Source organism: Penicillium citrinum, assembly GCF_028827155.1.
Source record: "Penicillium citrinum strain IBT 23319 chromosome Unknown utg000001l:1.0-4955037.0:1.0-4956770.0, whole genome shotgun sequence".
NCBI lineage: Eukaryota > Fungi > Ascomycota > Eurotiomycetes > Eurotiales > Aspergillaceae > Penicillium > Penicillium citrinum.
The window spans coordinates 4,805,357-4,829,577 of record NW_026622686.1 but is presented as its reverse complement, the minus strand read 5'-3'; the positions used below and the strand labels follow the sequence as shown (position 1 = coordinate 4,829,577).

The 24,221-nt window shown below is 46.8% G+C and overlaps 11 protein-coding genes across 11 annotated transcripts; 6 read left to right on the top strand and 5 right to left on the bottom strand.

The window, feature by feature from the left end:
- Positions 1-291: 291 nt before the first annotated feature.
- On the bottom strand, positions 292-1,587 carry N7469_001840 (putative phosphatidylglycerol specific phospholipase; the record flags this gene model as incomplete). Its single annotated transcript, XM_056640760.1, has 1 exon — positions 292-1,587. One exon carries the CDS (start codon positions 1,585-1,587, stop codon positions 292-294), a length of 1,296 nt encoding a protein of 431 aa, XP_056506517.1.
- A 1,408-nt stretch (positions 1,588-2,995) lies between these two features.
- Positions 2,996-3,919, top strand: N7469_001839 (CorA family magnesium transporter; the record flags this gene model as incomplete). The annotated part of the gene is made up of 1 exon (XM_056640759.1): positions 2,996-3,919. The coding sequence occupies one exon, from the start codon at positions 2,996-2,998 to the stop codon at positions 3,917-3,919; it is 924 nt and encodes a 307-aa protein (XP_056506516.1).
- Positions 3,920-4,481: 562 nt separating this feature from the next.
- Positions 4,482-5,461, top strand: N7469_001838 (GroES-like protein; the record flags this gene model as incomplete). The annotated part of the gene is made up of 4 exons (XM_056640758.1): positions 4,482-4,493; positions 4,547-4,651; positions 4,737-4,910; positions 4,943-5,461. 4 exons carry the CDS (start codon positions 4,482-4,484, stop codon positions 5,459-5,461), a joined length of 810 nt encoding a protein of 269 aa, XP_056506515.1.
- Positions 5,462-6,037: 576 nt separating this feature from the next.
- On the top strand, positions 6,038-7,551 carry N7469_001837 (acyl-CoA dehydrogenase; the record flags this gene model as incomplete). The annotated part of the gene is made up of 3 exons (XM_056640757.1): positions 6,038-6,141; positions 6,261-7,112; positions 7,185-7,551. The coding sequence occupies 3 exons, from the start codon at positions 6,038-6,040 to the stop codon at positions 7,549-7,551; spliced, it is 1,323 nt and encodes a 440-aa protein (XP_056506514.1).
- A 412-nt stretch (positions 7,552-7,963) lies between these two features.
- On the top strand, positions 7,964-9,607 carry N7469_001836 (ankyrin repeat domain-containing protein; the record flags this gene model as incomplete). The annotated part of the gene is made up of 1 exon (XM_056640756.1): positions 7,964-9,607. The coding sequence occupies one exon, from the start codon at positions 7,964-7,966 to the stop codon at positions 9,605-9,607; it is 1,644 nt and encodes a 547-aa protein (XP_056506513.1).
- A 263-nt stretch (positions 9,608-9,870) lies between these two features.
- On the bottom strand, positions 9,871-11,532 carry N7469_001835 (pH-signaling protein PalC; the record flags this gene model as incomplete). Its single annotated transcript, XM_056640755.1, has 2 exons — positions 9,871-10,137; positions 10,198-11,532. 2 exons carry the CDS (start codon positions 11,530-11,532, stop codon positions 9,871-9,873), a joined length of 1,602 nt encoding a protein of 533 aa, XP_056506512.1.
- Positions 11,533-12,269: 737 nt separating this feature from the next.
- N7469_001834 (uncharacterized protein) lies at positions 12,270-13,790 on the bottom strand (the record flags this gene model as incomplete). The annotated part of the gene is made up of 1 exon (XM_056640754.1): positions 12,270-13,790. One exon carries the CDS (start codon positions 13,788-13,790, stop codon positions 12,270-12,272), a length of 1,521 nt encoding a protein of 506 aa, XP_056506511.1.
- Positions 13,791-14,593: 803 nt separating this feature from the next.
- On the top strand, positions 14,594-16,374 carry N7469_001833 (tRNA-ribosyltransferase family protein; the record flags this gene model as incomplete). Its single annotated transcript, XM_056640753.1, has 8 exons — positions 14,594-14,734; positions 14,816-15,066; positions 15,143-15,191; positions 15,288-15,607; positions 15,678-15,735; positions 15,789-15,866; positions 15,920-16,107; positions 16,185-16,374. The coding sequence occupies 8 exons, from the start codon at positions 14,594-14,596 to the stop codon at positions 16,372-16,374; spliced, it is 1,275 nt and encodes a 424-aa protein (XP_056506510.1).
- A 658-nt stretch (positions 16,375-17,032) lies between these two features.
- N7469_001832 (aminotransferase class I/II-fold pyridoxal phosphate-dependent enzyme) lies at positions 17,033-18,454 on the bottom strand (the record flags this gene model as incomplete). The annotated part of the gene is made up of 3 exons (XM_056640752.1): positions 17,033-17,359; positions 17,440-17,582; positions 17,647-18,454. 3 exons carry the CDS (start codon positions 18,452-18,454, stop codon positions 17,033-17,035), a joined length of 1,278 nt encoding a protein of 425 aa, XP_056506509.1.
- A 735-nt stretch (positions 18,455-19,189) lies between these two features.
- bioDA (adenosylmethionine-8-amino-7-oxononanoate aminotransferase) lies at positions 19,190-21,797 on the top strand (the record flags this gene model as incomplete). Its single annotated transcript, XM_056640751.1, has 5 exons — positions 19,190-19,371; positions 19,445-19,538; positions 19,593-20,929; positions 20,995-21,572; positions 21,625-21,797. The coding sequence occupies 5 exons, from the start codon at positions 19,190-19,192 to the stop codon at positions 21,795-21,797; spliced, it is 2,364 nt and encodes a 787-aa protein (XP_056506508.1).
- Positions 21,798-22,205: 408 nt separating this feature from the next.
- On the bottom strand, positions 22,206-24,138 carry N7469_001830 (uncharacterized protein; the record flags this gene model as incomplete). The annotated part of the gene is made up of 3 exons (XM_056640750.1): positions 22,206-22,241; positions 22,301-22,415; positions 22,466-24,138. The coding sequence occupies 3 exons, from the start codon at positions 24,136-24,138 to the stop codon at positions 22,206-22,208; spliced, it is 1,824 nt and encodes a 607-aa protein (XP_056506507.1).
- Between the last annotated feature and the right edge of the window lie 83 nt (positions 24,139-24,221).

The window sequence follows — 24,221 nt, the reverse complement described above, 5'->3', positions numbered from 1 at the left end:
ACGGTATGTATTCTCGTCTGCCTCATTACAATGATATAACTCCGAAGCAATTCCAGAAACCACATTGGTTGATCATATCTACGCATTCTTCAGGTTACTGGGAATGCTACACTAGTGCAAAGTTCGCCTTGGAATGTTGAGAGTCGCAAGCTTGTGAGCTCCAGATATGTACAATACTCTTTACGCTAGATCACACAAGAATATGTTGAACTCGGGAGAAATGAAGTAAATACGATTATTTTTCCAGCGAGGCCATCCCCGACTTATCTAAAACAGACTAACTAGGGTATCTTAAAAGTCTGCGGGAGCTGGCAAGCTGACAGGCGTGTCTTCACGAAACTCAGAACCTATAAAATCACTCAAGGATGGCGACCAGTCCACACGAGGAGTGAGAATGTCAAGGCCCCAAAGATCGGATAAAAATTTCAATATCGAGGTGTGGGTGAATTCACCCCGGCCGTCCACCGGTTTGTTCTGAACCAGCCCCTTGCTTACCCAGGGAGAAATGAGCATGGTTGGAACACGAATGCCCAGTCGATTGAAGTGAAAATTATAGGGTTCTCCATCAGGTGCCGTTTCAGTATAAGTCAGGCTGTCTCCTGGTGGTACATCCTCGGGTGGAGAAACATGGTCGGCGAAACCTCCATGCTCATCAAATGTCAAGATAAAAAGAGTCTCGTTCCATTGTGGGGAGCCCCGAATAGCCTCGTATATCCCCTTCACGAAGTTCTCGCCCATGTTAATCGGGGATGGTGGGTGCATTGACATGTAGTTGCAACACTCTGGGTTGATCCAGCTAAACGAGGGAAGATTTCCAGCACTGGCATCCTTATAAAATTGATCGATAGGATGTATTCTGCTGCGACCATTATCCGAATTGGCTGTCCACTTATAAAATAGGGCGTCGGGTAGAAATGGGGGATTGGATCGAGTCGAGTTCTCATAGTTCGCCCACGAGATCCCTCTCTCCGATAATTGTTCGAAAATAGATCTTTGCGGGAGGGCCGATTGATTGAAAGCATCATCATTCATTCCATGGCCATATGAAGTCCCCGAGGTCAAATAGGCACGGTTAGGGTTTGTTGGGCCAGGAACAGCAGCGAACCATCGGTCAAAAAGCACAAAGTTCTCCGCGATCGCGTTGAAAACGGGGATATGATTGGGCGTGAAGTAGTTGATGACCTCGGCTGCGCGTGTCAGATTATCTTGTTCATAAGAAGCCCGCTGTTCTGTGATAAACCCTTGCATTGCAGGTTTGTCGCCGATTAAGGGATGATAACTTCCAAATATTTGCATATTGCCGCCTGCGATGCTGTGATTGGGGTCCTCGGACGCGATATTCTGCGCTGTGTTTTTGGCGCAAACTTTTGGGGAGGCCAAATCGGATATATTGGATGGATTGCAGTATTTACCATCGACAACACCATCGATACTCGAATTATATGTCAGGCCACCGAAGAAATGGTCAAATGAAAGGTTCTCCTGTACCAGAACCACCACATTCTTGATATTGCTGAGGCCAGATGCAGTCGAAGATTGTGCACTCAAGCCCACTAGAAGGCTTAAATATGCCAGCAACAAGGTCATAATTGAAAGCGTCGCGGCTTCAAACAAGACTGAAAATGATTCTCATCTCGCTTCCTCCAGACGCGGCTCTCCTTTGACTTCGCGCTGTCACGCCAAGCGCACTGTTCAGCCACTTTCCCCTCATGCTTCTCCACTGGGGCCGTTTCGCGTGGGCCTTGGGGAGAATTCCATTGGCCATGGAGCTCGGACTACTCTTTTGGGATTTATGATTGCTGAATTCGAATTGAAAGTAGTCTCAAACTGGTGTTACACCATTTATCATATCAATTCGTTGCTCCATGATCATCTCAGGCAATACTTGAAATGCAACATTAATCGCATTCTATTGTACTTGTCCATTGCTAGAATTACCATCTTTGCCTTTCTCTTCCTCGATCAATTAAATGCCAATGGAAGTTGTGCATACCTAGCCTAGTTTACTAACTACCTAGGACAGTAATAGCCCAACTAGGTAGCTGTGTCAAATTTAGATTCATATACATTTGCCATACTAAATACCGATTCCGAGGTTGAGATTCCTCCGAGTCTTCTTTATATTGCATCTAGTTAGTACTTAGATATCCACTTGCGTAGGTACTCTACCAGATGGTCCACATTCAACTGAATATCCAATCTTATACACTGTCTTTGCTCTCAGAGGATCTATGTTGAAACTGTCCATGTAATTAAATTCCAGAATCCATAAATTATTATATGAATCTCTTATATAACTGTAGAAGAGTTAATAGATATTAACTATACAGTACTAGCCTAATCCTTTGGTCTAGCTGCACCATCCTCTTCTTCCATCGTTTACTTTTCTTTTTTCCCTTACTTAGACGGAGTGTCAAGTATCAAAACTGTCCAATGTACTTGTTCTTTCTAAATTCTTTTCCCACTATTCTATTCTACTGCTTAAATACACCTTTCACTTTTTCACGATTGATCCAATACAAAATGGCCATTGTCCATTTCTCAATGCGCTGACTAATCTTATATCGGCCCCTTCGGTTGACGTTGACGTTTCAACAACTTCGGCCTTTCATTCAATACAAGCTTTCTTCCCATCAATACTATCTTAATCATTGTTCATGATAGATTTCAAATCATGCGCAGGCAGTGCTTGGATATTTTAACTCCGTTGATGAGCCATGGTCTCCCGGGAAAATCCATACTTTCCCGTCCGCGTTGGAGCTGTTTGCCAGCAGCATTAATACAATCAAGACCAGTGAACAAGCGAGGTGTAAACACATCCACACCTCAACCCCTTCATACAATACCAACGAATGAGGTCAAACGAGATGATTCCTTCAACCATGAGGTTTTCAATCTTTCCCTCGCGTTATCTCGGAGTCGTCTGAATGAATCGACGGAAATTCAATGTATGCTTTTTCATGCGGATAGTTCACTTGAGCCTTCACGCCAGAATATGACCAAGGCTAGAATCGCGAAGGATTATGACCTGGACGCACGGGATTTAAGAAACATCGACCTTGTATCCACGGGCCTTCCGCATATATTGGTTCGCCCAGATACAATCTTTGCCAGTCTTTTCAGTCTTAGGCTTCTGATCAAGTCGAATAAGATGTTACTTGTTCTTCTAGAATCGGAGGACAATCATGTTCGGATTCACGATGTCCTCTTGAAGGATCTACATACCAGACTGCAGACACCCCAGGGACTAGCGGTCGGTCTCTCCGGTCAATTGTCATTCGAGCACCGAGTTCTTGATGCGGCACTTGCGGCTGTCATCGCGACGCTAGAAGCCGAGAGTGTCCTGATCCGTCGCGATGTTGAGCGAAGCCTGTCTGATTCACAGAAGGAGGATTCAGTTCATACAGCTCTTCGTAGGCTTCGGCGCCAGGGGAAAAGACTGGTAAACACCGAGCAACGTGCTCGACAGGTACGCTCGGCTCTTCAGGAAATCCTCAGCAACGACGAAGATATGGCGATGATGTATTTGACGGATCGACGAGCGGGCCATGCCCATTTATCTGCTGATCATCAAGAGGTCGAATATCTACTCGAGGCATACAACAAAAATGTCGATGCCATTGCAGAATCGGCTAATTCTCTGATTGGCGACGTCAACCGGACAATAGACACTATCCAGTCCGTTCTTGATATTCGGCGCAATGAAATTATGATCTTTGAGGCTCAGCTGGAGATTTGGATGCTGGGATTTGCCGTGTCAACTTTTGTTGCTGGCCTCTTCGGGATGAATGTGATCAACTCATTCGAAGAGAGTATCCCAGCCTTTACGGTTTTAGTATCGGGATGTATGCTGGGAACTATTTTGATTGCACGGTACGGTATGAGGAGGCTGAAGAAATTCCGTAGACCACAGCTTTAGATTGCAGGCTATGACAATGCTAGTGCACTGCTATCTGTGCTGCTATTCTCGAGGGCCAACGCTCTCATAGTTTCTTGGTAAGATCAACTTCAAATCAAAACCATCAACAGCCTACCGTTCATTTCAGTAGACCTATCACCCGCTTATTATACTATTACTCGGACCATTTTGATTTGGTAAAAAGGACGACAGAAAGAAGGCTAGTTTCAAGATGTTATGGACTGTAAGATGGCATTTTACTTGTTTGCTATGCATTTTCGGCCGACAGTCGACCGAAAGGCTTCATGTGGAATTATCTCCGTCATGTACGACAGCTATCAGATAGTAGAACCCAAATTAGTGTGATTGATATAGCCTGGATCTAATTGGAATAGATGTCATAATGTAGCTAAGTCCATTGGGAAGTTGATTTCGGCTGACAGCACCCCGATAGATATTCCAGTATCCGATATAACTATTAGACGAAGGCCCAAGATTCACAAAACGTATTTCCAAACGCATTATCTAGTTCTAGTTCACCCAATTAAGTTCATCCCATGATTGATCTGTCGAGTAAATTACAATGTCTGAAGCTGTTTGCATATTCTATCATCTTACACCAAGGAGAATCGCTGATCATAATTTCAGAATAATTTGTCCTGCCTACTCTACGGGCCTGGGAAAGCTCGACTTGAGTACCGCGATGTCCCTACCCTCAGTGATCCCTATGATATATTAGTTCGCATCGCGTATGTGGGTGTGTATGGGAGCGATATGAGTCCCCACAAATCCCTCTTCCTTTCACCAGGGTCTCTTTTGCTAATTTCCAATTCCATAGGCCCATTTCTGGAAACACGGCGGGGTACTTCGAATGGTCTCTGACGAGCAACCACTGGTCATGGGTCATGAGGCATCAGGTATCGTGCACTCAATTGGACCGGCAGTGACAAAAGTGATTCCTGGCGACCGCTTTGCCATCGAGCTAGTTTCTCTCGTCGACGATGTAAACAATGTAAGGCAGGGAGATATAATATCTGTCCAGAGATGAGCTTTGCCGCGGATCCTCCCCTCAATAACCATGGGACTCTGACCCATCTATTCCGCACACCCGAGGATTTTGTGTATCCGATTCCCGAAAATTTCTCACTTGAAGAAGCTGTTTTGGTCGAGCCGTTGAGTGTTGTAATTCATGGAGCTCGGGTGGCAGATATCACTCCCGGTCATACTGTCCTGGTACAAGCGTCGGGGACTATCGGTCTGTTATGTGCAGCGACGGCCACAGCGTTTGGAGCCAAACAAGTGATCATTTCCGATATCAACCAGACCAAACTAGACTTTGCGCGAGATTATCTGGGATGTCCAATATTTCTCCCGAATATCAGCTCGTCTCATCCGGAGGAAGAAGCCAGTCGAATGAAAGAATACATTGAATCTCAGCGACGGTGTCGATATAGTTCTGTAGTGTACGGGAGTGGAATCTTCGTTGCAAACCGGACTTTATGCATCAGGCCCGGGAGGAGTCGTAGTTCCAAATTGGACTCGGTTCAACCGAGTCCAATCTAACGGTACCTATCATCAATATGTGTGAGAAGGAGACCGTCTTGACAAGACGGCATGGCGATATGCCCCTGGAGATTATGGAATGGTCTTGGCTCTACTCAACTCTGGTCGAGTGAACAATTTTCCCCTTTGAAGAGGCCATCAAAGCCTGGGAGATGACATTAAGAGGCGAAGGAATTAAGAATCTCATCCGAGGAGTTGCGGAGGTCGGAGATGCTGACTAAACAACCTCGGCTGAATACAGAATTCCAGAGGAAATGCACTACACTATGTAAATGAATACAAAGTGATTCACTGAAAACAGTATTCGAAATAGTTGATATTATTCAATTATTTAATATATCGAATTATTATTATATACAATCATCCCATTCTTTATATACTATACTATACTGTATACTGTACAAAAGAGTACACCGCCTCTGCCCGCCGATAGCCGAGGTTTCCCCCCCCGGATTTCCTCGTGATTTCAGTTCGTCCTTCGTTGATTCTTCCATTCTTTTTTTTGTTGTTTCTTTGATTTACTCGTCTATTCCTCATTTTTACTCTTTTGTGATTCACAGACCTGTTCATCCCGCCATGACCTCCCTAGCTCGTGCTTTGCGCCCCTTGTCGCGCCTCCCGTCTGCTCGTCTGGCCACTCCAGTGACTGCCCGTACCGCCCGCATTGCCCGCACCCCGAGGTATCTTATCAATCTGGACTCACTCCCTTCTCAGGAGAGGGTTTTCTTTCTCTTTTATTTAGCTGGCTGAGTTGAGTTTTCAATTTGGAATATAGTACTAATTAAATTTCTGAAATTAGCACTACTCATGCTTTCTCGACCACTCTTCGCCGGCGAGAGGCTGACCTCTCCAGTCTCACCCCCACTCCTATTACCCTTTTGTCCGAGACCGAATCCATGATGGCCGATACTGTCCAGAAGTTCGCCCAGGAGCAGATTGGCCCTAAAGTACGAGAGATGGACGAGGCGGAGACTATGGACCCAACTGTGGTGGAACAGCTCTTTGAGCAAGGTCTGATGGGTATTGAGATCCCCGAGGAGTACGGTGGAGCTGGCATGAACTTCACCGCAGCCATTGTAGCAATCGAAGAACTCGCCCGGATCGATCCAAGTGTCAGTGTCATGGTTGATGTCCACAATACCTTGGTCAACACCGTTATCATGCGCTACGGAGATGCTCAGGCCCAACGCACCTGGCTTCCCAAGCTTAGCACCGGCACCGTCGGATCATTCTGTCTTTCAGAGCCTGCTTCAGGATCCGATGCTTTTGCTCTGCAGACCAAGGCCGAGAAGACGGCTGACGGTTACAAGATTAATGGTTCCAAGATGTGGATTACTAACGCCATGGAGTCCGGATTCTTTATCGTCTTCGCCAACCTGAACCCTAGCGCTGGCTACAAGGGTATCACTGCCTTCATTGTTGAAAAGGGCACTCCTGGCTTTTCTATTGCCAAGAAGGAGAAGAAACTCGGAATTCGCGCTAGCAGCACTTGTGTGTTGAACTTCGACGATGTCGTGATTCCCAAGAGCCACCTCCTGGGTGAGGAGGGTCAAGGCTACAAGATCGCCATCAACATCCTCAATGAGGGACGTATTGGTATTGCTGCCCAGATGACTGGTCTGGCTCTTGGGGCTTGGGAAAATGCCGCTCGGTGCGTATAATGGGGCCCCATTCTATACCCCCCCATATTTATTTGATTAAATTAACCCTAATTCTCCCTCAGCTACGTTTGGAATGACCGCAAGCAGTTCGGTCAGCTTATTGGTGAATTCCAGGGCATGCAACATCAGATTGCGCAGGCCTACACTGAGATTGCCGCCGCCCGCGCTCTAGTCTACAACGCTGCCCGTAAGAAGGAAGCCGGACAAGACTTTGTGCAAGATGCCGCCATGGCCAAGCTCTACGCTTCTCAGGTTGCTGGTCGAGTATCCGGTTCAGCTGTCGAATGGATGGGTGGCATGGGCTTTGTTCGTGAAGGCACCGCCGAGAAGATGTTCCGTGACAGCAAGATTGGTGCTATCTATGAGGGTACCAGCAATATCCAGCTGCAAACTATTGCAAAGACTCTGCAAAAGCAGTACACTAACTAAACGAATGAATCAACTTATGCTGGATAGACGGAGGGTGGATCCCCTTCAGTGAAGATTATAGATACTTCTTTGCTTGCTTTCCATTTACCAGTTTATAATTTGTTTCTTCTTTCAATTATTACGGTTCAGGGAGTACATTAGGATCAGGCATCAACAATACTTTCATCATTTCATATCTCTTCCTCGTCCTTTCTTCTCCTTCCATGCTGTTTTAGTCCAATTGGTAGTGGACAAGCTCGTGGTAATTACCGAATCTGGACTAGCGTGCATGATGATCCCCGTTTGTAGGCAAACTGCACTTCAACCTCTTCTTTTTCTCCTCTTTTCTTTTCTTTTTCTTTGGTGGATCAGTTGGGAGAAGCTGTAGGAGAAGGAGATGTTGGAGGGAATTTCATTTTATGGTATTATCCCTATGGAAAGTAAAGAAAAGAAACAATTGACTGATCCCATCCAGATGTCATTGCTCAAACTACCTCCCGAGCTTGTGTGTATGGTGGCCCGCCATCTCCACTCTCTCGCTACAATTTCTGCCTTCATGCGAACAAACCGCTGGATATACGAATTACTTCAACATGAAGGATTTCTATACGATCGAGTCCCAAGTGACCGCCGGGATTTTATTCTATGGCGGGCTTGTGCAGAAGGAATCGAACGTCTTGCTCACGCCATGCTCTCCCGTGGGGCTAATCCAACTATCGATATCCGCCAAGCAAAGTCCCCGGACGAGATTCGTAGTTCGATCGAATATGCCGCCGACCAAGGCCATGCGGGGATTGTTAAGATGATCCTTGATCATGATGTGAAGATTTTCACTGTTGACGCCAAATTTTATACTCTCAAACGGGCTTTCGACTGGGCCATCTTCAAGGGACGAGCACAAGTCGTCAAGGTTATACTAGATCGGTCGAAGAAAGTGACACCGGAAATTGCGCGTGGGTTTAAACCAGCCAGATTTACAGAGCAATTCTTGGAGCATGGTCTCAATTTCGCTCTTCGGGATGGACAAGAAGAAGTTGTTGACGCTCTCTTGGCCGATGATCGAGTTCAATTGATTGAATGGAATCTTCCCGCAGCCGCAGTAGGTGGGAACGAGAATCTTGTACGGCGATGTTTGAAAGAATTACCTTACAGTATGACGAATTACGTGGCTTGTATGGAAAAGGCGGCGAATCTTGGTCATGCCGGTGCTTTGAAAGCCATCTTGGAGATCGAAGGGGTGAATCCCAACATCAGCATTGGTTATACTCAACCGCCACTACTTGTTGCTACCAAAAGGGGACATCAAAACATAGTTGAAGTTCTTCTAGAGAGGGATGATACTCAACCGGAACTGAAAGATGCTCTCGGTTGGTCTCCCTTTGCCATCTCCGCGCGTAAGGGATTCAGAGGTATCATGGAACTACTTTGGAAGACTGGCCAAGTGGATACCGGGTGGACATCAGCAACAGGCCAAACGGCCTTATCACTGGCTGCTGAAGCGGGTCATGAAGATGTTGTTGACTTCTTGTTGTCCCTCAAAGCGATTGACTTCGACAAGAGTGATCTTCGAGGGCGAACTCCATTGTCACTTGCAGCTGGGGCCGGCGCAGTAGGCGTGGCCAGAAAATTGCTGGATACCGGCCTTGTCAACTCTAACTCTCAAGACACTAATGGTCAATCGCCACTAGCATGGGCGATTATGCAGGGATTTCCCATGAGGTCGTCTACCCATAGGGATCCTCATCTAGTGAGGGACGAGAAGGAAATAATCAGCTTGCTGAAAGGGACAATTCCTGCACAACCACAATCACCATCCACGAATAACGCCCAAATAAAAGAGCAAGATCCGAGAAGAAAAGAAGCCGTCGATCGTGGGATGGCGGTCGTGAAGTGTCTTCTGGCCCAGAAGGATATCCAACCAGATTCCCGAGACAAACAAGGCGACACTCCATTATCATACGCTGTGCGATATCGCAACGTCGAAGCTGTACGCCTGCTGTTGTCAACAGGCAAAGTGAATCCGATCAATAAGGATGTCAATGGTCGAGTGCCGGTCGACTGGATTGCAAAACGCTGATCATTTCACGGGCGTATATTGGATAATAATAAAACCCACATGATACCCAGAAAAAAGAAGTGTGAAGAACTTCTAGGGCGAAAATTATGAAAAGTGACCTTTGAAGTTATTCACAGCGTAGTTCTATTGGGATATAGTAGAATTTCTGACTGACTAGACGCACATTTACTACACTAGATCCCCAACCTCGAAACTATAATATGCCCATAGATGATATTTGCATGCTAGATACGGATATATTGAACTTGAATAGATCATGCATATCAGTAATATACGTTGGATGCGGTCTGCGTCCGGTCTGGAAAGCCACCAGGAATGCCTGGCGTTTGTGATGGCTCTTCATCCTCGCTGTCGTCGGGATCGCTTGCGAAATGTAAGTCTTGATGGTCACTTGGAGGCGCACGCATACGGAGGAATTGGTCCTCGTCAATGGGTGGTGGATTGTATGGTGGAGGAGGCGTGTGGATGTCACGCCCCGACGGAAGATTGGCTAATAATGGAGCTGATGGAGGGATGGCCTGAGTATTGATCTAGTGAGAGAAAAGGTTAATGGCTGTGTTCCTTTCTCCTTTAAGCTTAAATAGACTCACAGTATCGTTCATTTTCGTCCACTTCGTCTCGAGCATGTCAATCACATTCCCTTCTTCTCCGCGGCCTGCATCATCTCCAGGGTCTAAAGATCCTTTCACGCCTCGCGAACCACCAGCATCTTTTTCCATTTTTCGATGTTCGCGACGCTCTGTCCATTCACGTTTGAATCTGGATAATCCACCTTTGCTAGAAGCGGTGCCAGCTTCATCTGCTGGTGATGATGTGCCCTGGCCTCGCAGTCCTAGGGAGGTTCTTGCAGCCCGCAGCCATGCAATACCTTCACCAACCTTTCCAGCGAGTTCTGCATCTATACCAAAGAACCGACAAGCACGGGCACGAGCCACACGGCCTAACGCCCCCGAATAACGAGTCACTTCCTCCTCCAGTCGACCTGGTTTTCCAGACCCCACAACTCCCAGTCCCACGGCAGCTTGCTCCGCATATTCTGCCGCGCGAACACACAATCGTGCAAAGAGTAAGGCGCGAACCTTGGGAATCTCTGGTGCACGAACCATCCATTCCCGGTCATTAGGGTTGCGGGCCTGGATACAAGCTGCGACGTACGCGTCATCCTTCAATACCGCCAATAAAGTGGCCTCCGCTAAAGCAAGCGAAGAAAGTGCCGACTGGGTAGACGCATTGATATCTAAAACTGAGGAAGCCGTCGCCGCCGTGAAGATTGGTGACGTCGCCAGTAGACCATGGACAGAACTCGCTTGGAGGAGGTGTTTCGTTGCGGTTTGGAAGGCTATCGTACGTTGTTCATTTGTCGGCGTAGTGTTAGAGTAGAGGGTCTCAACAATGGCGGCACGCGCAAGGCGACTCAGCACGTACCCCAATGTCGTGAGCGTGAATGCGAACTCGAATTCGATTCCTCGGCCGGAAATTCGGCCACCGCGGGACCGGCCTGAGGTAGCCCCGGGCGTTGTGGCACTCGATCTTATATTGATCCCACTACTAGCTGATAAAGTTGGCTTCCATTCCGACTCAATTTCCGCGCGCACCGTGATCTCGATGTCCTCCCCAGTACCTGGATTTCCCACATTGTAACCTCTAGGATCCTCGACGACTGTATCGTCTGAAAGAACTTGTCTACGCAAACCGTATGATATGGCCGAGATGTAAGGAATATATTCGTTGAGCGCAGACAGAACTATCGGGAGATGAGCGTCCTGACGGGGGCCTCGAGGAAGTCGCTTATGTGCTTTTAAGGCGAGACGGAGGGCATGCCGGGCAGTAGAAGCGGATTGCGGGAGAGAAGGATGTGAGGTCGAGCCAATAAATGTCTGAAATGACAGTGGAGAAGTGGTGGGCAGCGTAAACGTAAAGACCATGATGTTTTATATGGCAAAATGTTGATCGATGAGGGCGTTGGAGAAGCTAAAGCGGGACTGCGGGGGATTGATGTCACCGCCGCAGCCTCACTTGGCGGGCAGGAGATTGTTCATTGGCGGCAGAGTCAAAGGCACACTGAATTGTGATTTGTAAGAATACATCGATTTTCAATAGAGATGAGGGCAGTCTTAGCAAAGTAAATTGTTCGACTTGACAAGTTGACGATATGTTGAAGAAGACGAAGAGAGAAGGATGTCAAGTGTATGACTAATCCAGTATCATGAAGTAGGTATTATTGGTAATTTACAATGATCTTACAAGACCACAACTATACAACATCGAAGCAAAAAAGAGAACAGAAAAAGAGAAAGAAGATATTCTTCGGATTCACTCTTTAAATATTCCTTGGAAATACAAACATCATTCCAATTCAGCCCAGACACTCTCTATAGCATATATATTGCGCATTGAGGAGACTTCGCCCACATGAAGCCATTCCAGACCTTCTCAAGGACGACACTACCTGGTCTATATAACCTAACAGCATCATGGAGCCGCTTATTCGATTGGCTTATCAAGTACACAGAGTCCGACAGAATTAAAGAATTGAAAGATAAATCAGATAGGGGGAGCTCCAGAGTAACAAACCTCGTCATTGTTCATATTCGGTGGCTCGTGGTTGATGATCTATGTCTATTAGTTAATGTACAATACTAACTATTGGTACAAACTTTCTCTAAGAAAGCTCCTTAGTATGCTTGATCCAGAATTCTTCTGGATGAAACGAACTCTCTGTCATGTAGTCCATGATGGGTTCATTCCACGGCTGGAGTACTTCTTCGAAATATCGACAGGCCTCGGATTCCGATAAATTCAATTGTCCACAGAAGAACAACTGAGTCTCCGGGTGGCTGGGCAAAGATTCAAGACGTGCAGGTAACCGGAGGATAAAATTGGACAGCCAGTGTGCAAATCTGCCATTGGTCTCTTTATATCTTGTGGGATTCAATTCTGCCAAGTGGGCATTCTCAACAATCCACTCCGTGACCTCGAGGGAATCGATAGGTATAGATTCTGCGCTGGCACGGACAAGGGTTGCGAAGAACGCCAGACTTAGGGCTGGATTGTTGCGACACATGATGGTGATTGTCACAAAGTGGTCAGACGGAATTGTATATAAAGTATTGCGGCCTGCTTCGGCTTGTCTAGCACGGTAAATAAACTCGTCAATCTTGAGAAGCGAAACAAGTGCTTCCAAATTGCGATTGCGAATTGCATTTCGCACACCTTGATGTAGGTACATTCTATTCACAGCGGTCACTGTTGAAAACTTACACACGCCATCATGTTCGTAGAAGTTATTCGAACACAGACGCAACATCTCGAGGAATGCAACATCTTCAGAAGAGAATCCAGCAATTCTACCACGAAGAAGGTGAATAGGGAATTCTAGAAGCTCAATTGCTGGCCAAGTAGTAGTAGCACCCGTAGTCTGCGAAAGTATTTGGATTTTGACGTTCGGTTCAACGCGGAGTTTATACTCCTGTGGGCCATGACTTGTGGAAAAGCGGCGTGCTGCTTGATCCAGTATTTGATCCAACTTCCCACCGCTACCCTGTAAGACAAGTGGAGAAGCATCGTCTCGTTTGATGAATTGATCAAAGACAACGCGCTGGTCCGGATCCATTTCCACACCAGTATCGACCCAGAGACGATACAAATTCAGGATCATAACCTTAGGTATCTGTTCGCGAACGCGCTCCATTGTACACCATTTACATCGGAACAGCGCTGCTTGAAGACTTTCGCGGTGACCTCGGGTAAGTGGCGCGTATTCCAGCGGCGCAAGCATACTTGCCATTGCAGGATTAAGCGGACTGGTTTCCAGGGGATCATTCCATAATGCCAAAATAATAAGCAGGCTATAGATTTTTTCCCGTGAGAGAGCCACCGCAAGGACAGACGAAGCACGAGGAAGATGAAGATTAAGTGAATAAAGAAAGATCTTCTCAATCACCTCAACCGGTAGCGTTTCAAGAATAGACAGAGAGCGCTGTCGCACAGGTGTTGCTACCCTCGGCGAAGCCGATATACTGGATCGACTCGACTGAGACCGTGAAGAATGACTGCGAGGGATTTTGAATGGGCGACCGGGACGCTTGGGCCTGGCAGCTACAGATTTCTTGACTCTATCGCCATCCGCTTGGTTCAGCCCCGCTGAACGAGGGCGGGAATCATGACCTCTGCGGGGAGCCATAGAATTGCAGTGACCAGCCCGCAATCCAAATGATCATCCATCTGGGATCTAAGTGAGACGAAGGCGAGTCGAAATGCGAGGAAAGTAGAAGAGGAAGTGGTCGAAGATTGAAGTTTGAAATTGAAGTTGATATGGTGAAGGCGGAAAACCTTAGCAGAATCGAACAGTAATCGAACGACCAGCAATTTTATACTTCAAAGAAGAATCAGCAATTTACATTCCAATGTACAAGGTTGTAAAAAGTAGTCTAAGTCAAGTAGATCAAGCTCGATTTAAGATAACCCTATATATAAACTGCAGTAATAGCAGAGTGCATAGGCGTGTTACAACTGGAATTGAATTTCCCTGGATTCAATTCCACCACCACTCTAGATATATACTACCTAGTATATAAGTATATATCTACGAAATATAGTATATCTCTACCTCCAGGTAGGGCTGTGCGACACAGTGGCTAGTCCGGGGACTACTACCTAGTAGTTTACCGAAAGGATACGAAGTAGTCAGATAAAAATCAAATATCTACGAATCCAAGCTTGGAATTAAACTGTCCATGCAGTAACCGAATAGCTGCAGTCATTAACTATACGACCCCCGTATACTTAAATGTTATGTTAGTTTATACATTAAAATCTATCTAATGTATGACATTCATAAACAGAAATGTGTACCAAGTGTTTATTTATATAATTTTTTTTTAGTTAATCGCCGCCTCATATGTAAGGCACCAATGCCATAAGGCCATAAGGCAGAAAATCATCCTTCGCGCGGCGCAAATCACTTCGACCCCTCCAAATGCCTCCATGCAAGTCCACCGAGTCTTGCGATCTCGCCTGAGGGGTTTTGATCATTTGTCGACTCGATTTTCGAATATGTCGACTTCCACACAATCTCAAAAAGCAATGCCGTCTGCATTGACTTTGCATCATCACGCGAAATGCTCGGTATTCAAGCCCGAATCACACTCGCTACTCTTCGATAGTAATCGCAAACAACTGACATCGATTTCCTTTGACGTTTAATAGACTACGAAAGCTCGCGCATCGACCCTCGAATTGCCTCACGGTTCCGTGCCATTGCCCATTTTTATGCCTGTTGCGACACAAGCCTCTCTCAAGGGCCTCTCATACGATCAACTCCGGGATACAGGATGTATGCTTTGCCTTAATAATACATATCACCTTGGCCTTAAGCCCGGTCAAGAAGTTTTGGATTCGGTGGGTGGTGCACATCAATTGCAAGGATGGGATCGCAACCTCTTGACGGATAGTGGAGGGTAAGAGGACTGGCTCGATATACACTCCCCAACAGCAAAGAACCGGCGAACTGATTGTGACTGTGACGTTATTTAGCTTCCAGATGGTTTCTCTTCTGAAGTTGGCTACAGTCACCGAAGAGGGCGTGCGTTTCCTGAGCCCGCATGATGGTTCCCCAATGTATCACATTTCCCTCGGCGTGTCTGCCCTAATCGAAGCCAACCACTGATCAACGAAACAGGCTTCTCACCCCGAACACTCAATATCCCTCCAAAATTCGATTGGCTCCGATATTATCATGCAATTGGATGATGTAATTGCGACAACATCTCCGGATTATGACCGTATCAAGGAGGCCATGGAGCGTTCAGTGCGATGGTTGGACCGGTGTATCGATGCGCATAAGAACCCAGAAACCCAGAATCTTTTCTGTATTATCCAGGGTGGTTTGGATTTAGAACTTCGCAAACAATGCTGCGCTGAGATGGTAGCTCGAGATACTCCTGGTATTGCCATTGGAGGGTTATCAGGAGGTGAAGCGAAGGAAGAATTCTGCAAGGTGTATGTGACCCTCCACGTTGTAATTCCTTCTTCTCATATAATTGAAGAACGCCTGCTGATCAACTCAAAGGGTAGATACCTGCACTAGCCTCCTCCCAGAACACAAACCCAGATATGTCATGGGTGTGGTACGTTTGCCTACATCTAGCTGGCTGCCTTTACAATCTAACGCTCCCCCAAGGGATACCCCGAAGATATAATAGTTGCGGTGGCTCTTGGTGCAGACATGTTTGACTGCGTATGGCCAACTCGGACAGCAGTGAGTTTTTCAATTGGCATGAATAGCTTACGTCCTTGTCTAACAAAGCCTAGCGATTCGGAAATGCCATCGTGTCTTCTGGAACATTGAATCTTCGAAATAGTTGCTATGCCAACGACTTCACCCCGATCGAAGAGGGCTGCAAATGTGCCTGTTGCCGCCCCGCCGACCAAGGGGGACTTGGAATCACTAAGGCGTATATGCATCACATTACCGCTAAGGAAACTGTTGGCGCCCACCTGTGAGTTGGTCCATTGCTAGTTTGAAATGCGGATGGGAAAATGATGGACTGCTAACCACCTCTCTTCCATCTTCTAGTCTGACAGTCCATAATGTCCACTATCTCCTGAATCTTATGGGAGCCGCACGGCAAGCCATCATCGAGGATAGATACCCTGCATTCATCCGCAAGTTCTTCTCCGACATTTACCAGGGTAATAAAAGTAAATACCCCGAATGGGCTGTTGGCGCGTTGCGAAGTGTTGGAATGGACTTGCTCGAGGACTAGTCGTCCCAAGTGGTAACTGATCCGGAACTCGATCATGGACAAACGGGGCTATGCGGGAACAAACCATGATCTAGAGATTTCTTGATGCAAGGATACAGGGTCTTCTACCATTCCACGCAGCCTTAGCTGTTCCAGCCAGCCAGATGATCAAGGCCGATTGGAAACCCATTCCAACTGCTATGGATCCATTATAGCCCGGCTTGATATTCGCTCATCCGTAGCTCTGCTCCGTTGGGTTTTGACCTCTCGACCCCTGGTCAAGACTATAATCTATAGCCACCAGCTAGGAAAGGCAGTCTGCTTTTGATGTCAGGTCTCATGTCTAACCGGGCTGCCATATCGAGCAGTACAGTTTGCTTTTGGGAATCCGTCAAGTAGAATGTCATCTTTGTCTAGTTCAGCCCCATTTTAAAGGTTTTATTGGGGGACATGACTCGAAAAAAGAAATTTGCCCTAAGAAACCAGAGTACAAGGATAAAGCCCCGTTGCAATAGACCTCCCAGAACTCAAAATTATTATAGCGCAGTCATAACATACAGCAAGTCAGAAATAGCATCGTACATAGATCGGCCCCATGATTGATGGTACCGGCGTCAATTGCATTTGGATAAGAGGGATTTAATCAAAAGCCCACATTCGTTTTCAATCCAAGAATGGATCATAAATTAGCACTTCTCACTTCGCATTGATCAAGCCACGATTGGATAGTTTGAACGAGGCCGTCAATCTCTTCTTCTGTGTTGCCAGAATGCAAACAAACGCGAACCCGCTCTTTACCCTCTGGAATGGTGGGTGGCATAATGGCACGAACAATATACCCGTCCTGCTGACAAGCACTCGCCAACTGTCGAGGTTTTGAAGTTCGTAATGAGAAGATCGGGGATGTTGGAAAATGATCGACCTCGAAGAGGACCGACTGGCTCGCGCGAAGATGGTGTAGCCGCGTATGAAGGTGTCGTATTAAGTGTTGTAGCTTTGTTTGTAACTGTTTCACATGGTTAGTACGGTCGAAACTATTACATTCTTCGTCAGGCCCGCCTGGTTGAAGTTATTAAAAATACTCACATGTTCCGTTTCGCCAGTCGATAAAAGCTCGTATGCGGTACGAATAGAGGCAAGGAACGGGAAACCCAACGCTGTAGTATAGATGAGACTCCGCGCATAGTTGATTAAATAGTCTTTCGTTTCTGGACCACAGAGAACCATGGCTACAAGGCAATTCGTTAGCATCTAGTGGAGTCAAAATACAGCCAGAGTCAAGATTAGGCTTACCCCCGTGACTGGCCAATGCCTTTCCAAACGTATGTACACGAATGAACATACGATCCTGTAGACCTAGTTCCTGAACGACTCCAGCACCACGGGGACCGAATACTCCGGTAGAATGTGCTTCATCCACCACAAAATACCCATTCTGTCGAGGTAGAAGTTCATCTACGACGTCAATGAACTCTTTGATAGGGGCTACATCACCGTCCATGCTGTAAATGGACTCCAGGACCACAAACACATTTTTCGTACCATCACGAACTCCCGAATCGTCGTAGATCTGGGCTTTGAGAACATCACGCATGCCCGCCGCGGAGCTATGGGGAAACATGATGCGTTTCCCGGCTCGAGAAAGACGCATTCCCTCATGCGCACTCGCATGAATCAGCTCGTCATAAAGAATCAAATCCCCGGGCTGTGGGATACTTGATAGAACACCAACATTTGCATCAAATCCGGAATTGAATAATAAGGCCGTTGGTGCTTGATGAAAGTCCGCGACGAATTGTTCTAGCTCCTCCGCATAATGCGAGTTTCCATCCAATAATCGTGAGCCTCCGCTTGCGAAGGGAAATGACTCCGGCGCATTATTCAAATGAGCCAAATAACGATCTTTAAAAGCTGAAGATGTCCCGAGTGATAAAAAGTCATTTGATGAGAAATCAATCGTCTCCTTAGGCAAGACGGTCAATCTTCGCCGGGCAGATTTGGCTTCCCGACGAGCCAGCGTCCGCGACAAAGCATTGACCAATGGCCCTGAGGCATGGGATGTAGCTTGCCGGTGACCAACAGGATCAATTCGTGAACTCATGATCAATTCACTTTGATGTGACTCATATGTGTATCAATGATAAATAATGGACAAGATAACAAAGTAAGTCTATCGTGCTTGGATTGTCCTCGGTTAGTCTCGGTGGATGCTCTGCAGTGCCCAGACTCTTCTCTCTCCGGTGTGTGTGTGAGGGTCTGCGGTGTGCTTGCAGATTGATGAGATTCGGGCACGGCCGTCAAGGATCCGCAGCCTTAAACCTTTAGTCCGCGGACGGACCACGGATGAATCCGGGGAGAGCTGAAGATTACTCTCCTCACAAGATCAATTGAATAAAAAGATGAACCAAAGTGTTCGAAGATTATAAAAAACTGTCTAAAAAGGGAACTTTTTAGGGCTAAAATTGAGTCAAATTAGGGAAAAAAAACAAAAAGAGGAAGGAGGAAGGAGCTCCACGGAATTCGTCGGGAAAGAACGAAGGGGAAGGTTGGACCTCGGTGAAAAAAAGGAAGGAACGATCTGAAGGGAAACTTAAAAAGTGGAGGAAGGAACGGTAAATCAGGAAGGAGAGCGGGAATGACTGATTGGTCCATTCGCACCTTCCCACTATTCCAACTCACTCCTCAACGTCAACCACCTCAACAACCTTTGGACATTCCCCAACTACACTTCCTCTTCTTCTTTTCACTCTCTACCATTGGCTCATATCAATCCATTCAACCACACTTATACTAATTGGATTTCTTAATTGATTGATTGATTGATTGATTAATTGACATGCCTCCCGTCGGTGCTGGGCTGTGGCGGTCATTGCCTGCCCATCAAGTCTATGGTGCCAATACCAACGTCGGCAAGACAATCGTCTCCACTGTACTTTGTAATGCTATTCAGAACCAAAGGAAAAGAGCCGCTTTCTTGAAGCCCGTGTCAACAGGAGCTTTGGATGATGCAGATGATCAGTATGGAAAAACCCTCAAGCTAATTAACAATAAACATTGTCAGCAAAGACTGAACAACTGACGTCAATGGCAGACATATGGCAAAGTTTGGGGCTGGAACCCTCACGAAATGCCTTTATCAATTCGATGAACCAGTCAGCCCTCATCTTGCTGCAAAGCAAAAGACTGTACGGTTGTTTGTCTACCGGAATGCCCGTTCAATCAACTAATAATAACTCTAGATCCCGCGAGATGATGATCTCCTTGCATCTATTCATCAGACCTTGTCCGATTGGGCAAAATCAAACATTGATTTAGCATTGGTCGAAACTGCCGGCGGCGTTCACTCTCCGGGTCCCAATGGCAATTCCCAGGCAGATCTCTATCGGCCTTTGCGGCTACCAATCGTCCTGGTTGCCGATTCACGACTCGGAGGGATCTCCTCAACTATCTCCGCGTATGAGTCATTGCTTCTCCGCGGATACGATATTCAATCAGTACTGCTTTTCCGTGATGATTATTATCGAAATCATGAATATTTAGCCGACTTTTTCAGTAAGAAGAGTATCCCACTTGTGTCTCTCAATGCACCGCCCGCAAGGCCCGTCGTCGATAATGCCGATACCCAGGCAAGAGACCAGGAAGCCATGTCGGCATATTACAGTAAGCTCTCCGCAGAATCAGACATTCTGCGATTACTGGAAGAGATGAATACTCGGAATCAGAGTCGCATTACACGACTTGAAGAAATGGCCGAACGTGCCCAAGACTTGATCTGGTATCCATTCACACAACATCAAGGTATGAAGCCAAAGGATATCACTGTTATCGATTCTGCCCATGATGATTACTTTCAAACGTTTGGTTCTGCTAAGTCGGACCAATCGATTGGTGAATTGAGGCCAACATTTGATGGCTCGGCTTCATGGTGGACGCAAGGATTGGGCCATGGAAATCCTGATCTATCTCTTTCTGCCGCCTATGCGGCTGGTCGCTATGGACATGTGATGTTTGCCGGTGCAGTTCATGAGCCTGCGTTGTCGCTGGCTGATCGTCTCCTCAAGACCATCGGTAACCCCCGATTCACCAAGGTGTTTTACACCGACAATGGTAGCACTGGAATGGAAGTCGCAGTGAAAATGGGTCTACGGGCGGCTTGTGATCGATATGGCTGGGATGCCAGCCAGGAGCAAATAAGCATCCTGGGTCTCAAAGGAAGCTATCATGGCGATACTATCGGTGTGATGGATTGCTCCGAACCTTCCACATTCAATCAAAAGGTCGAATGGTATCGCGGCAGGGGCTACTGGTTCGATTTCCCCCTGGTCAAGATGATCAATGGAACCTGGAAGGTGGAAGTTCCCACTGAGTTGAAGGGTGAATTGGGCTCTGAAGATGCAGAATTCACAAACCTTGGGTCTGTGTTTGATATCGAGAAGCGTCTAGGATCGGAGACCGGCCAACGGTACAAGAGCTACATCCACCGCACAATCAAGGATCTTGTCCAACGTCACGGCATGAAGTTCGGCGCCCTAATTTTGGAGCCTGTGATCTTAGGAGCAGGTGGCATGTTGTTCTGGTAAGCACTCAAATTATCACCCATAATATTTTTCGTCTTTCGAAAACTGATAAATTCCCGTGCAGTGATCCTCTTTTCCAGCGTTGTTTGACAGAAGTTGTTCGTGATCACCCGGAACTCTTCTCCCCCAACGCCTCAGCGCCAAAAGCAGCTCCATCATGGTCTGGCTTGCCTGTCATCTTTGATGAAGTTTTCACCGGCCTCTATCGCCTGGGGCGCCCTTCGTCTGCATCATTCCTTGGCGTGCATCCTGACATTGCCGTCAACGCCAAGCTACTTACCGGTGGCTTGATTCCTCTGTGTACCACTGTGGCAAGCCAGGAGATCTTCGAAACGTTCTCTAGCTCCGAGAAGAGTGATGCACTACTTCATGGCCACAGCTATACAGCTCATGCTGTGGGCTGTACAGTTGCAGTGGATTCTCTTCGAACTATGGCTGACATGGATACGAATGGATCATGGAATCAATTCAAGGAAGACTGGAATATCAAGCCAGTCAAGTCAGAAAGCTTGGGGTCCTCTGACATCTGGAGCGTATGGTCACAGAAACTCCTCCAAGACCTTTCTTGTGCAGAATCAGTGGAGAGTGTATTCGGTATTGGAACAGTGCTTAGCATTTCCTTGCGAGATGCTGAGGGTGGAGGTAAGCAAAGAGTCATTTAAAGCATCTGGTTCGTCAGTCTCATCGATAATAGGTTACACCTCAACTGCTGCCAAAGGCCTGCAGCAAAAGCTTGCCACCGGTGGAGATCAGTTCAACGTTCATTCACGCGTTCTTGGCAACGTCCTCTACCTGATGTCCAGTGTGACATCTAAGCCCGAGTCATTACGCGAGATGGAGAATTTACTTCGCTCCGCCTTGATCTAACAAAATTAGATGGCGATTGACAAATAAAATATAGAGCTATCCATACAGGGCGAAGATTTGCTTCTCCCCAACCAATACCCCTGCGCTCTATTCGTTGCTGTATTGTTACCATGTCGGGCGCCTGCAATTTATATACGGACGAGCGTACTTGAGCGAATATCTTTTCCTTCAAATGTAGCTCACTGGTATATTCTTCTCATACATAGCACAATCCTGAGGTGATGCATCTTTGGAAGACAAGGGGCAATGTGTCAAATTAGACCGAATTCGGGTGTAGACAGCAAATTTTAGCGTAGAGCCCCGATGCTATCAATCCTTTTGAGAATTGACGTCGTAAGCTCATAGCACAAGTGACAATGTGTCTTTCCATAACATGGACTAGTAGCTGGTGGACGATGGAGAGCACTTTCAGTCTGCAAAGATGCTGAAAGCCCCTTCGAGGTTCTAAAAGCAATAGTTAGCACATATCAATATCATTGAAGCCCTGCTCAAAGTTGACCTACCCAATTGACCAGATCCAAGTCCATCCACTCGCGTATGTCAGTCCAATCTTCCATGGCGTGTTCACTGTTTATTTCGGAATTCTGTGATTGGCTCACACCTGCACCAGACTGGTTTCTGCGAATTCTTTAGTAAACTAATATCTGCTGGGTGGAAGAGTGACAAACTGTAAGTGACGGAGGATACGAAAAGACTTTGAGCAAATTGAGCTTCGACCGGACAATGTCTCCATGCGCTGGGCCAGGCCCTCTATAACCTCGCGATACGGTTTGGTATCCACGGAGGGGGTATCGAGGAGACAGGAGTTGAGGGCCACGGCAGCGTGGAGAGCCTTTAGGCTTATGACCCCATTGAGTAACCAGAGGAAGCTTCTGAGCAATGGAGCCTCGTAGATCTGTTGGTGAATGGATATGACAGCTGTGGCAGAGGTAATGCATCTTTCTCTGGATTCCGGAAGGAAAACAGGTCCTTTTGTATGGTGGAATGGACGGTGGAGAAGAAGATAGAGGTGATGCGCGTAACTTTGTAGAATACACCAGAAGGCGTAGCTTGTCGGGTCCAATATAATCGGGGATTTCCCTACCATGTAGGTTGAATCCCATCGTTCCTGTTCCTCGGCAATAGTCGAATTGAATCTCTGCAACGACTCGTGGTCGGATCGCGTGGGACCCGAAATATAACGACAAATATGAGTAGAAAGGCGAAATAGACGAATCTTGGCCATCATCACGGACATTTGAGTTGGTTGTCCCGATGGCTCGCTGATACCCTCAGGGGTAATATCAATGTCATTAACGTCCGCCGGCATGGTAGCCTTAATTTCGAGAAGAAAAGACATGTCGACGTCTCGAAATAGGATACCTTGATATGTATGCAGCGTCAAGAGACCAGCCCAGCAACGCCGTCTTCTCTCAGTTTCGATCGCATTCAAGCCGCGAGATCCCATATTGCACCGTAATGCAATTCCCATGTTCAAAGCCATTCCCAGCAATGCCCATCCCTGATCAACGGATTCATTATGGGAGAGATTATAGATTAGCATCAATAAGGCCTCAAATGTGCTAAATTTATGCCGGATGAAGAATTGATCTTGTAAAAGACAGGTCATTGCAGCCTGTAGGAGCCTCCGAGAAAGAGAGGTCGTCGTGAAGTCCTGAGCAGGATTATTTGATAGCTCCGGCCAGAAGTATGCCAGCCTCGGATCACTCGCATCCATGGTATTTAGTGATAGCGAGCACATTGAGAAAAGCAATGCCAACCAGGGGAGATCGACTTGACGTGGCTGTGACGTGAAAAAAGCTGCATATTGGTCTTGAAACGTTGGACCATGCAGTATCGGGAACAAAGGATGAATTATTTGGAAAAAGTGAGATATCAAAAAGTCACAGGACGCTTTCGGGGGTAGATGATTTATGAGGTCTTGGACCGTCATGCGTGGACCGGTTGATAGAGGCGTTAATGTATCCTGAGTCCCATCCTCTGGAGCTGGTCTTTCCAGAACTGTCTCCCATTGATCTTCTGATGGACTTTCACTCCGACTTGATGTCAATGATTGATTATGCCTTTGTGAAGATGCAGATAAATTGGATTGTCCCAAGGGCGAAAGTGGAGCTCCAACTCTTCCGGGTTTTGATCGGGATAATACAGAGCGAGACCGTCGCTGGTCTTCTTTTGGAGTATCATTGGAGATCGGTTCATATATGCAGGAATTTTCACGCTTACGGCGTTTACAAGTGGTACAAGGGTGTTGTCGATCACACTTAAGCTTGGAGCGTCGGCATTGCTCACAATTCACAGGTTTTCGTTTTCGACGCGGACTATTAAGGCTCTGTCTAACCATTTTATTTGGATTTGGTTGACTTTGGTTCATTTTATGCTGAAATCGATGCGGATAAAACTTTGGAGATGAGATGCTAATCGGAG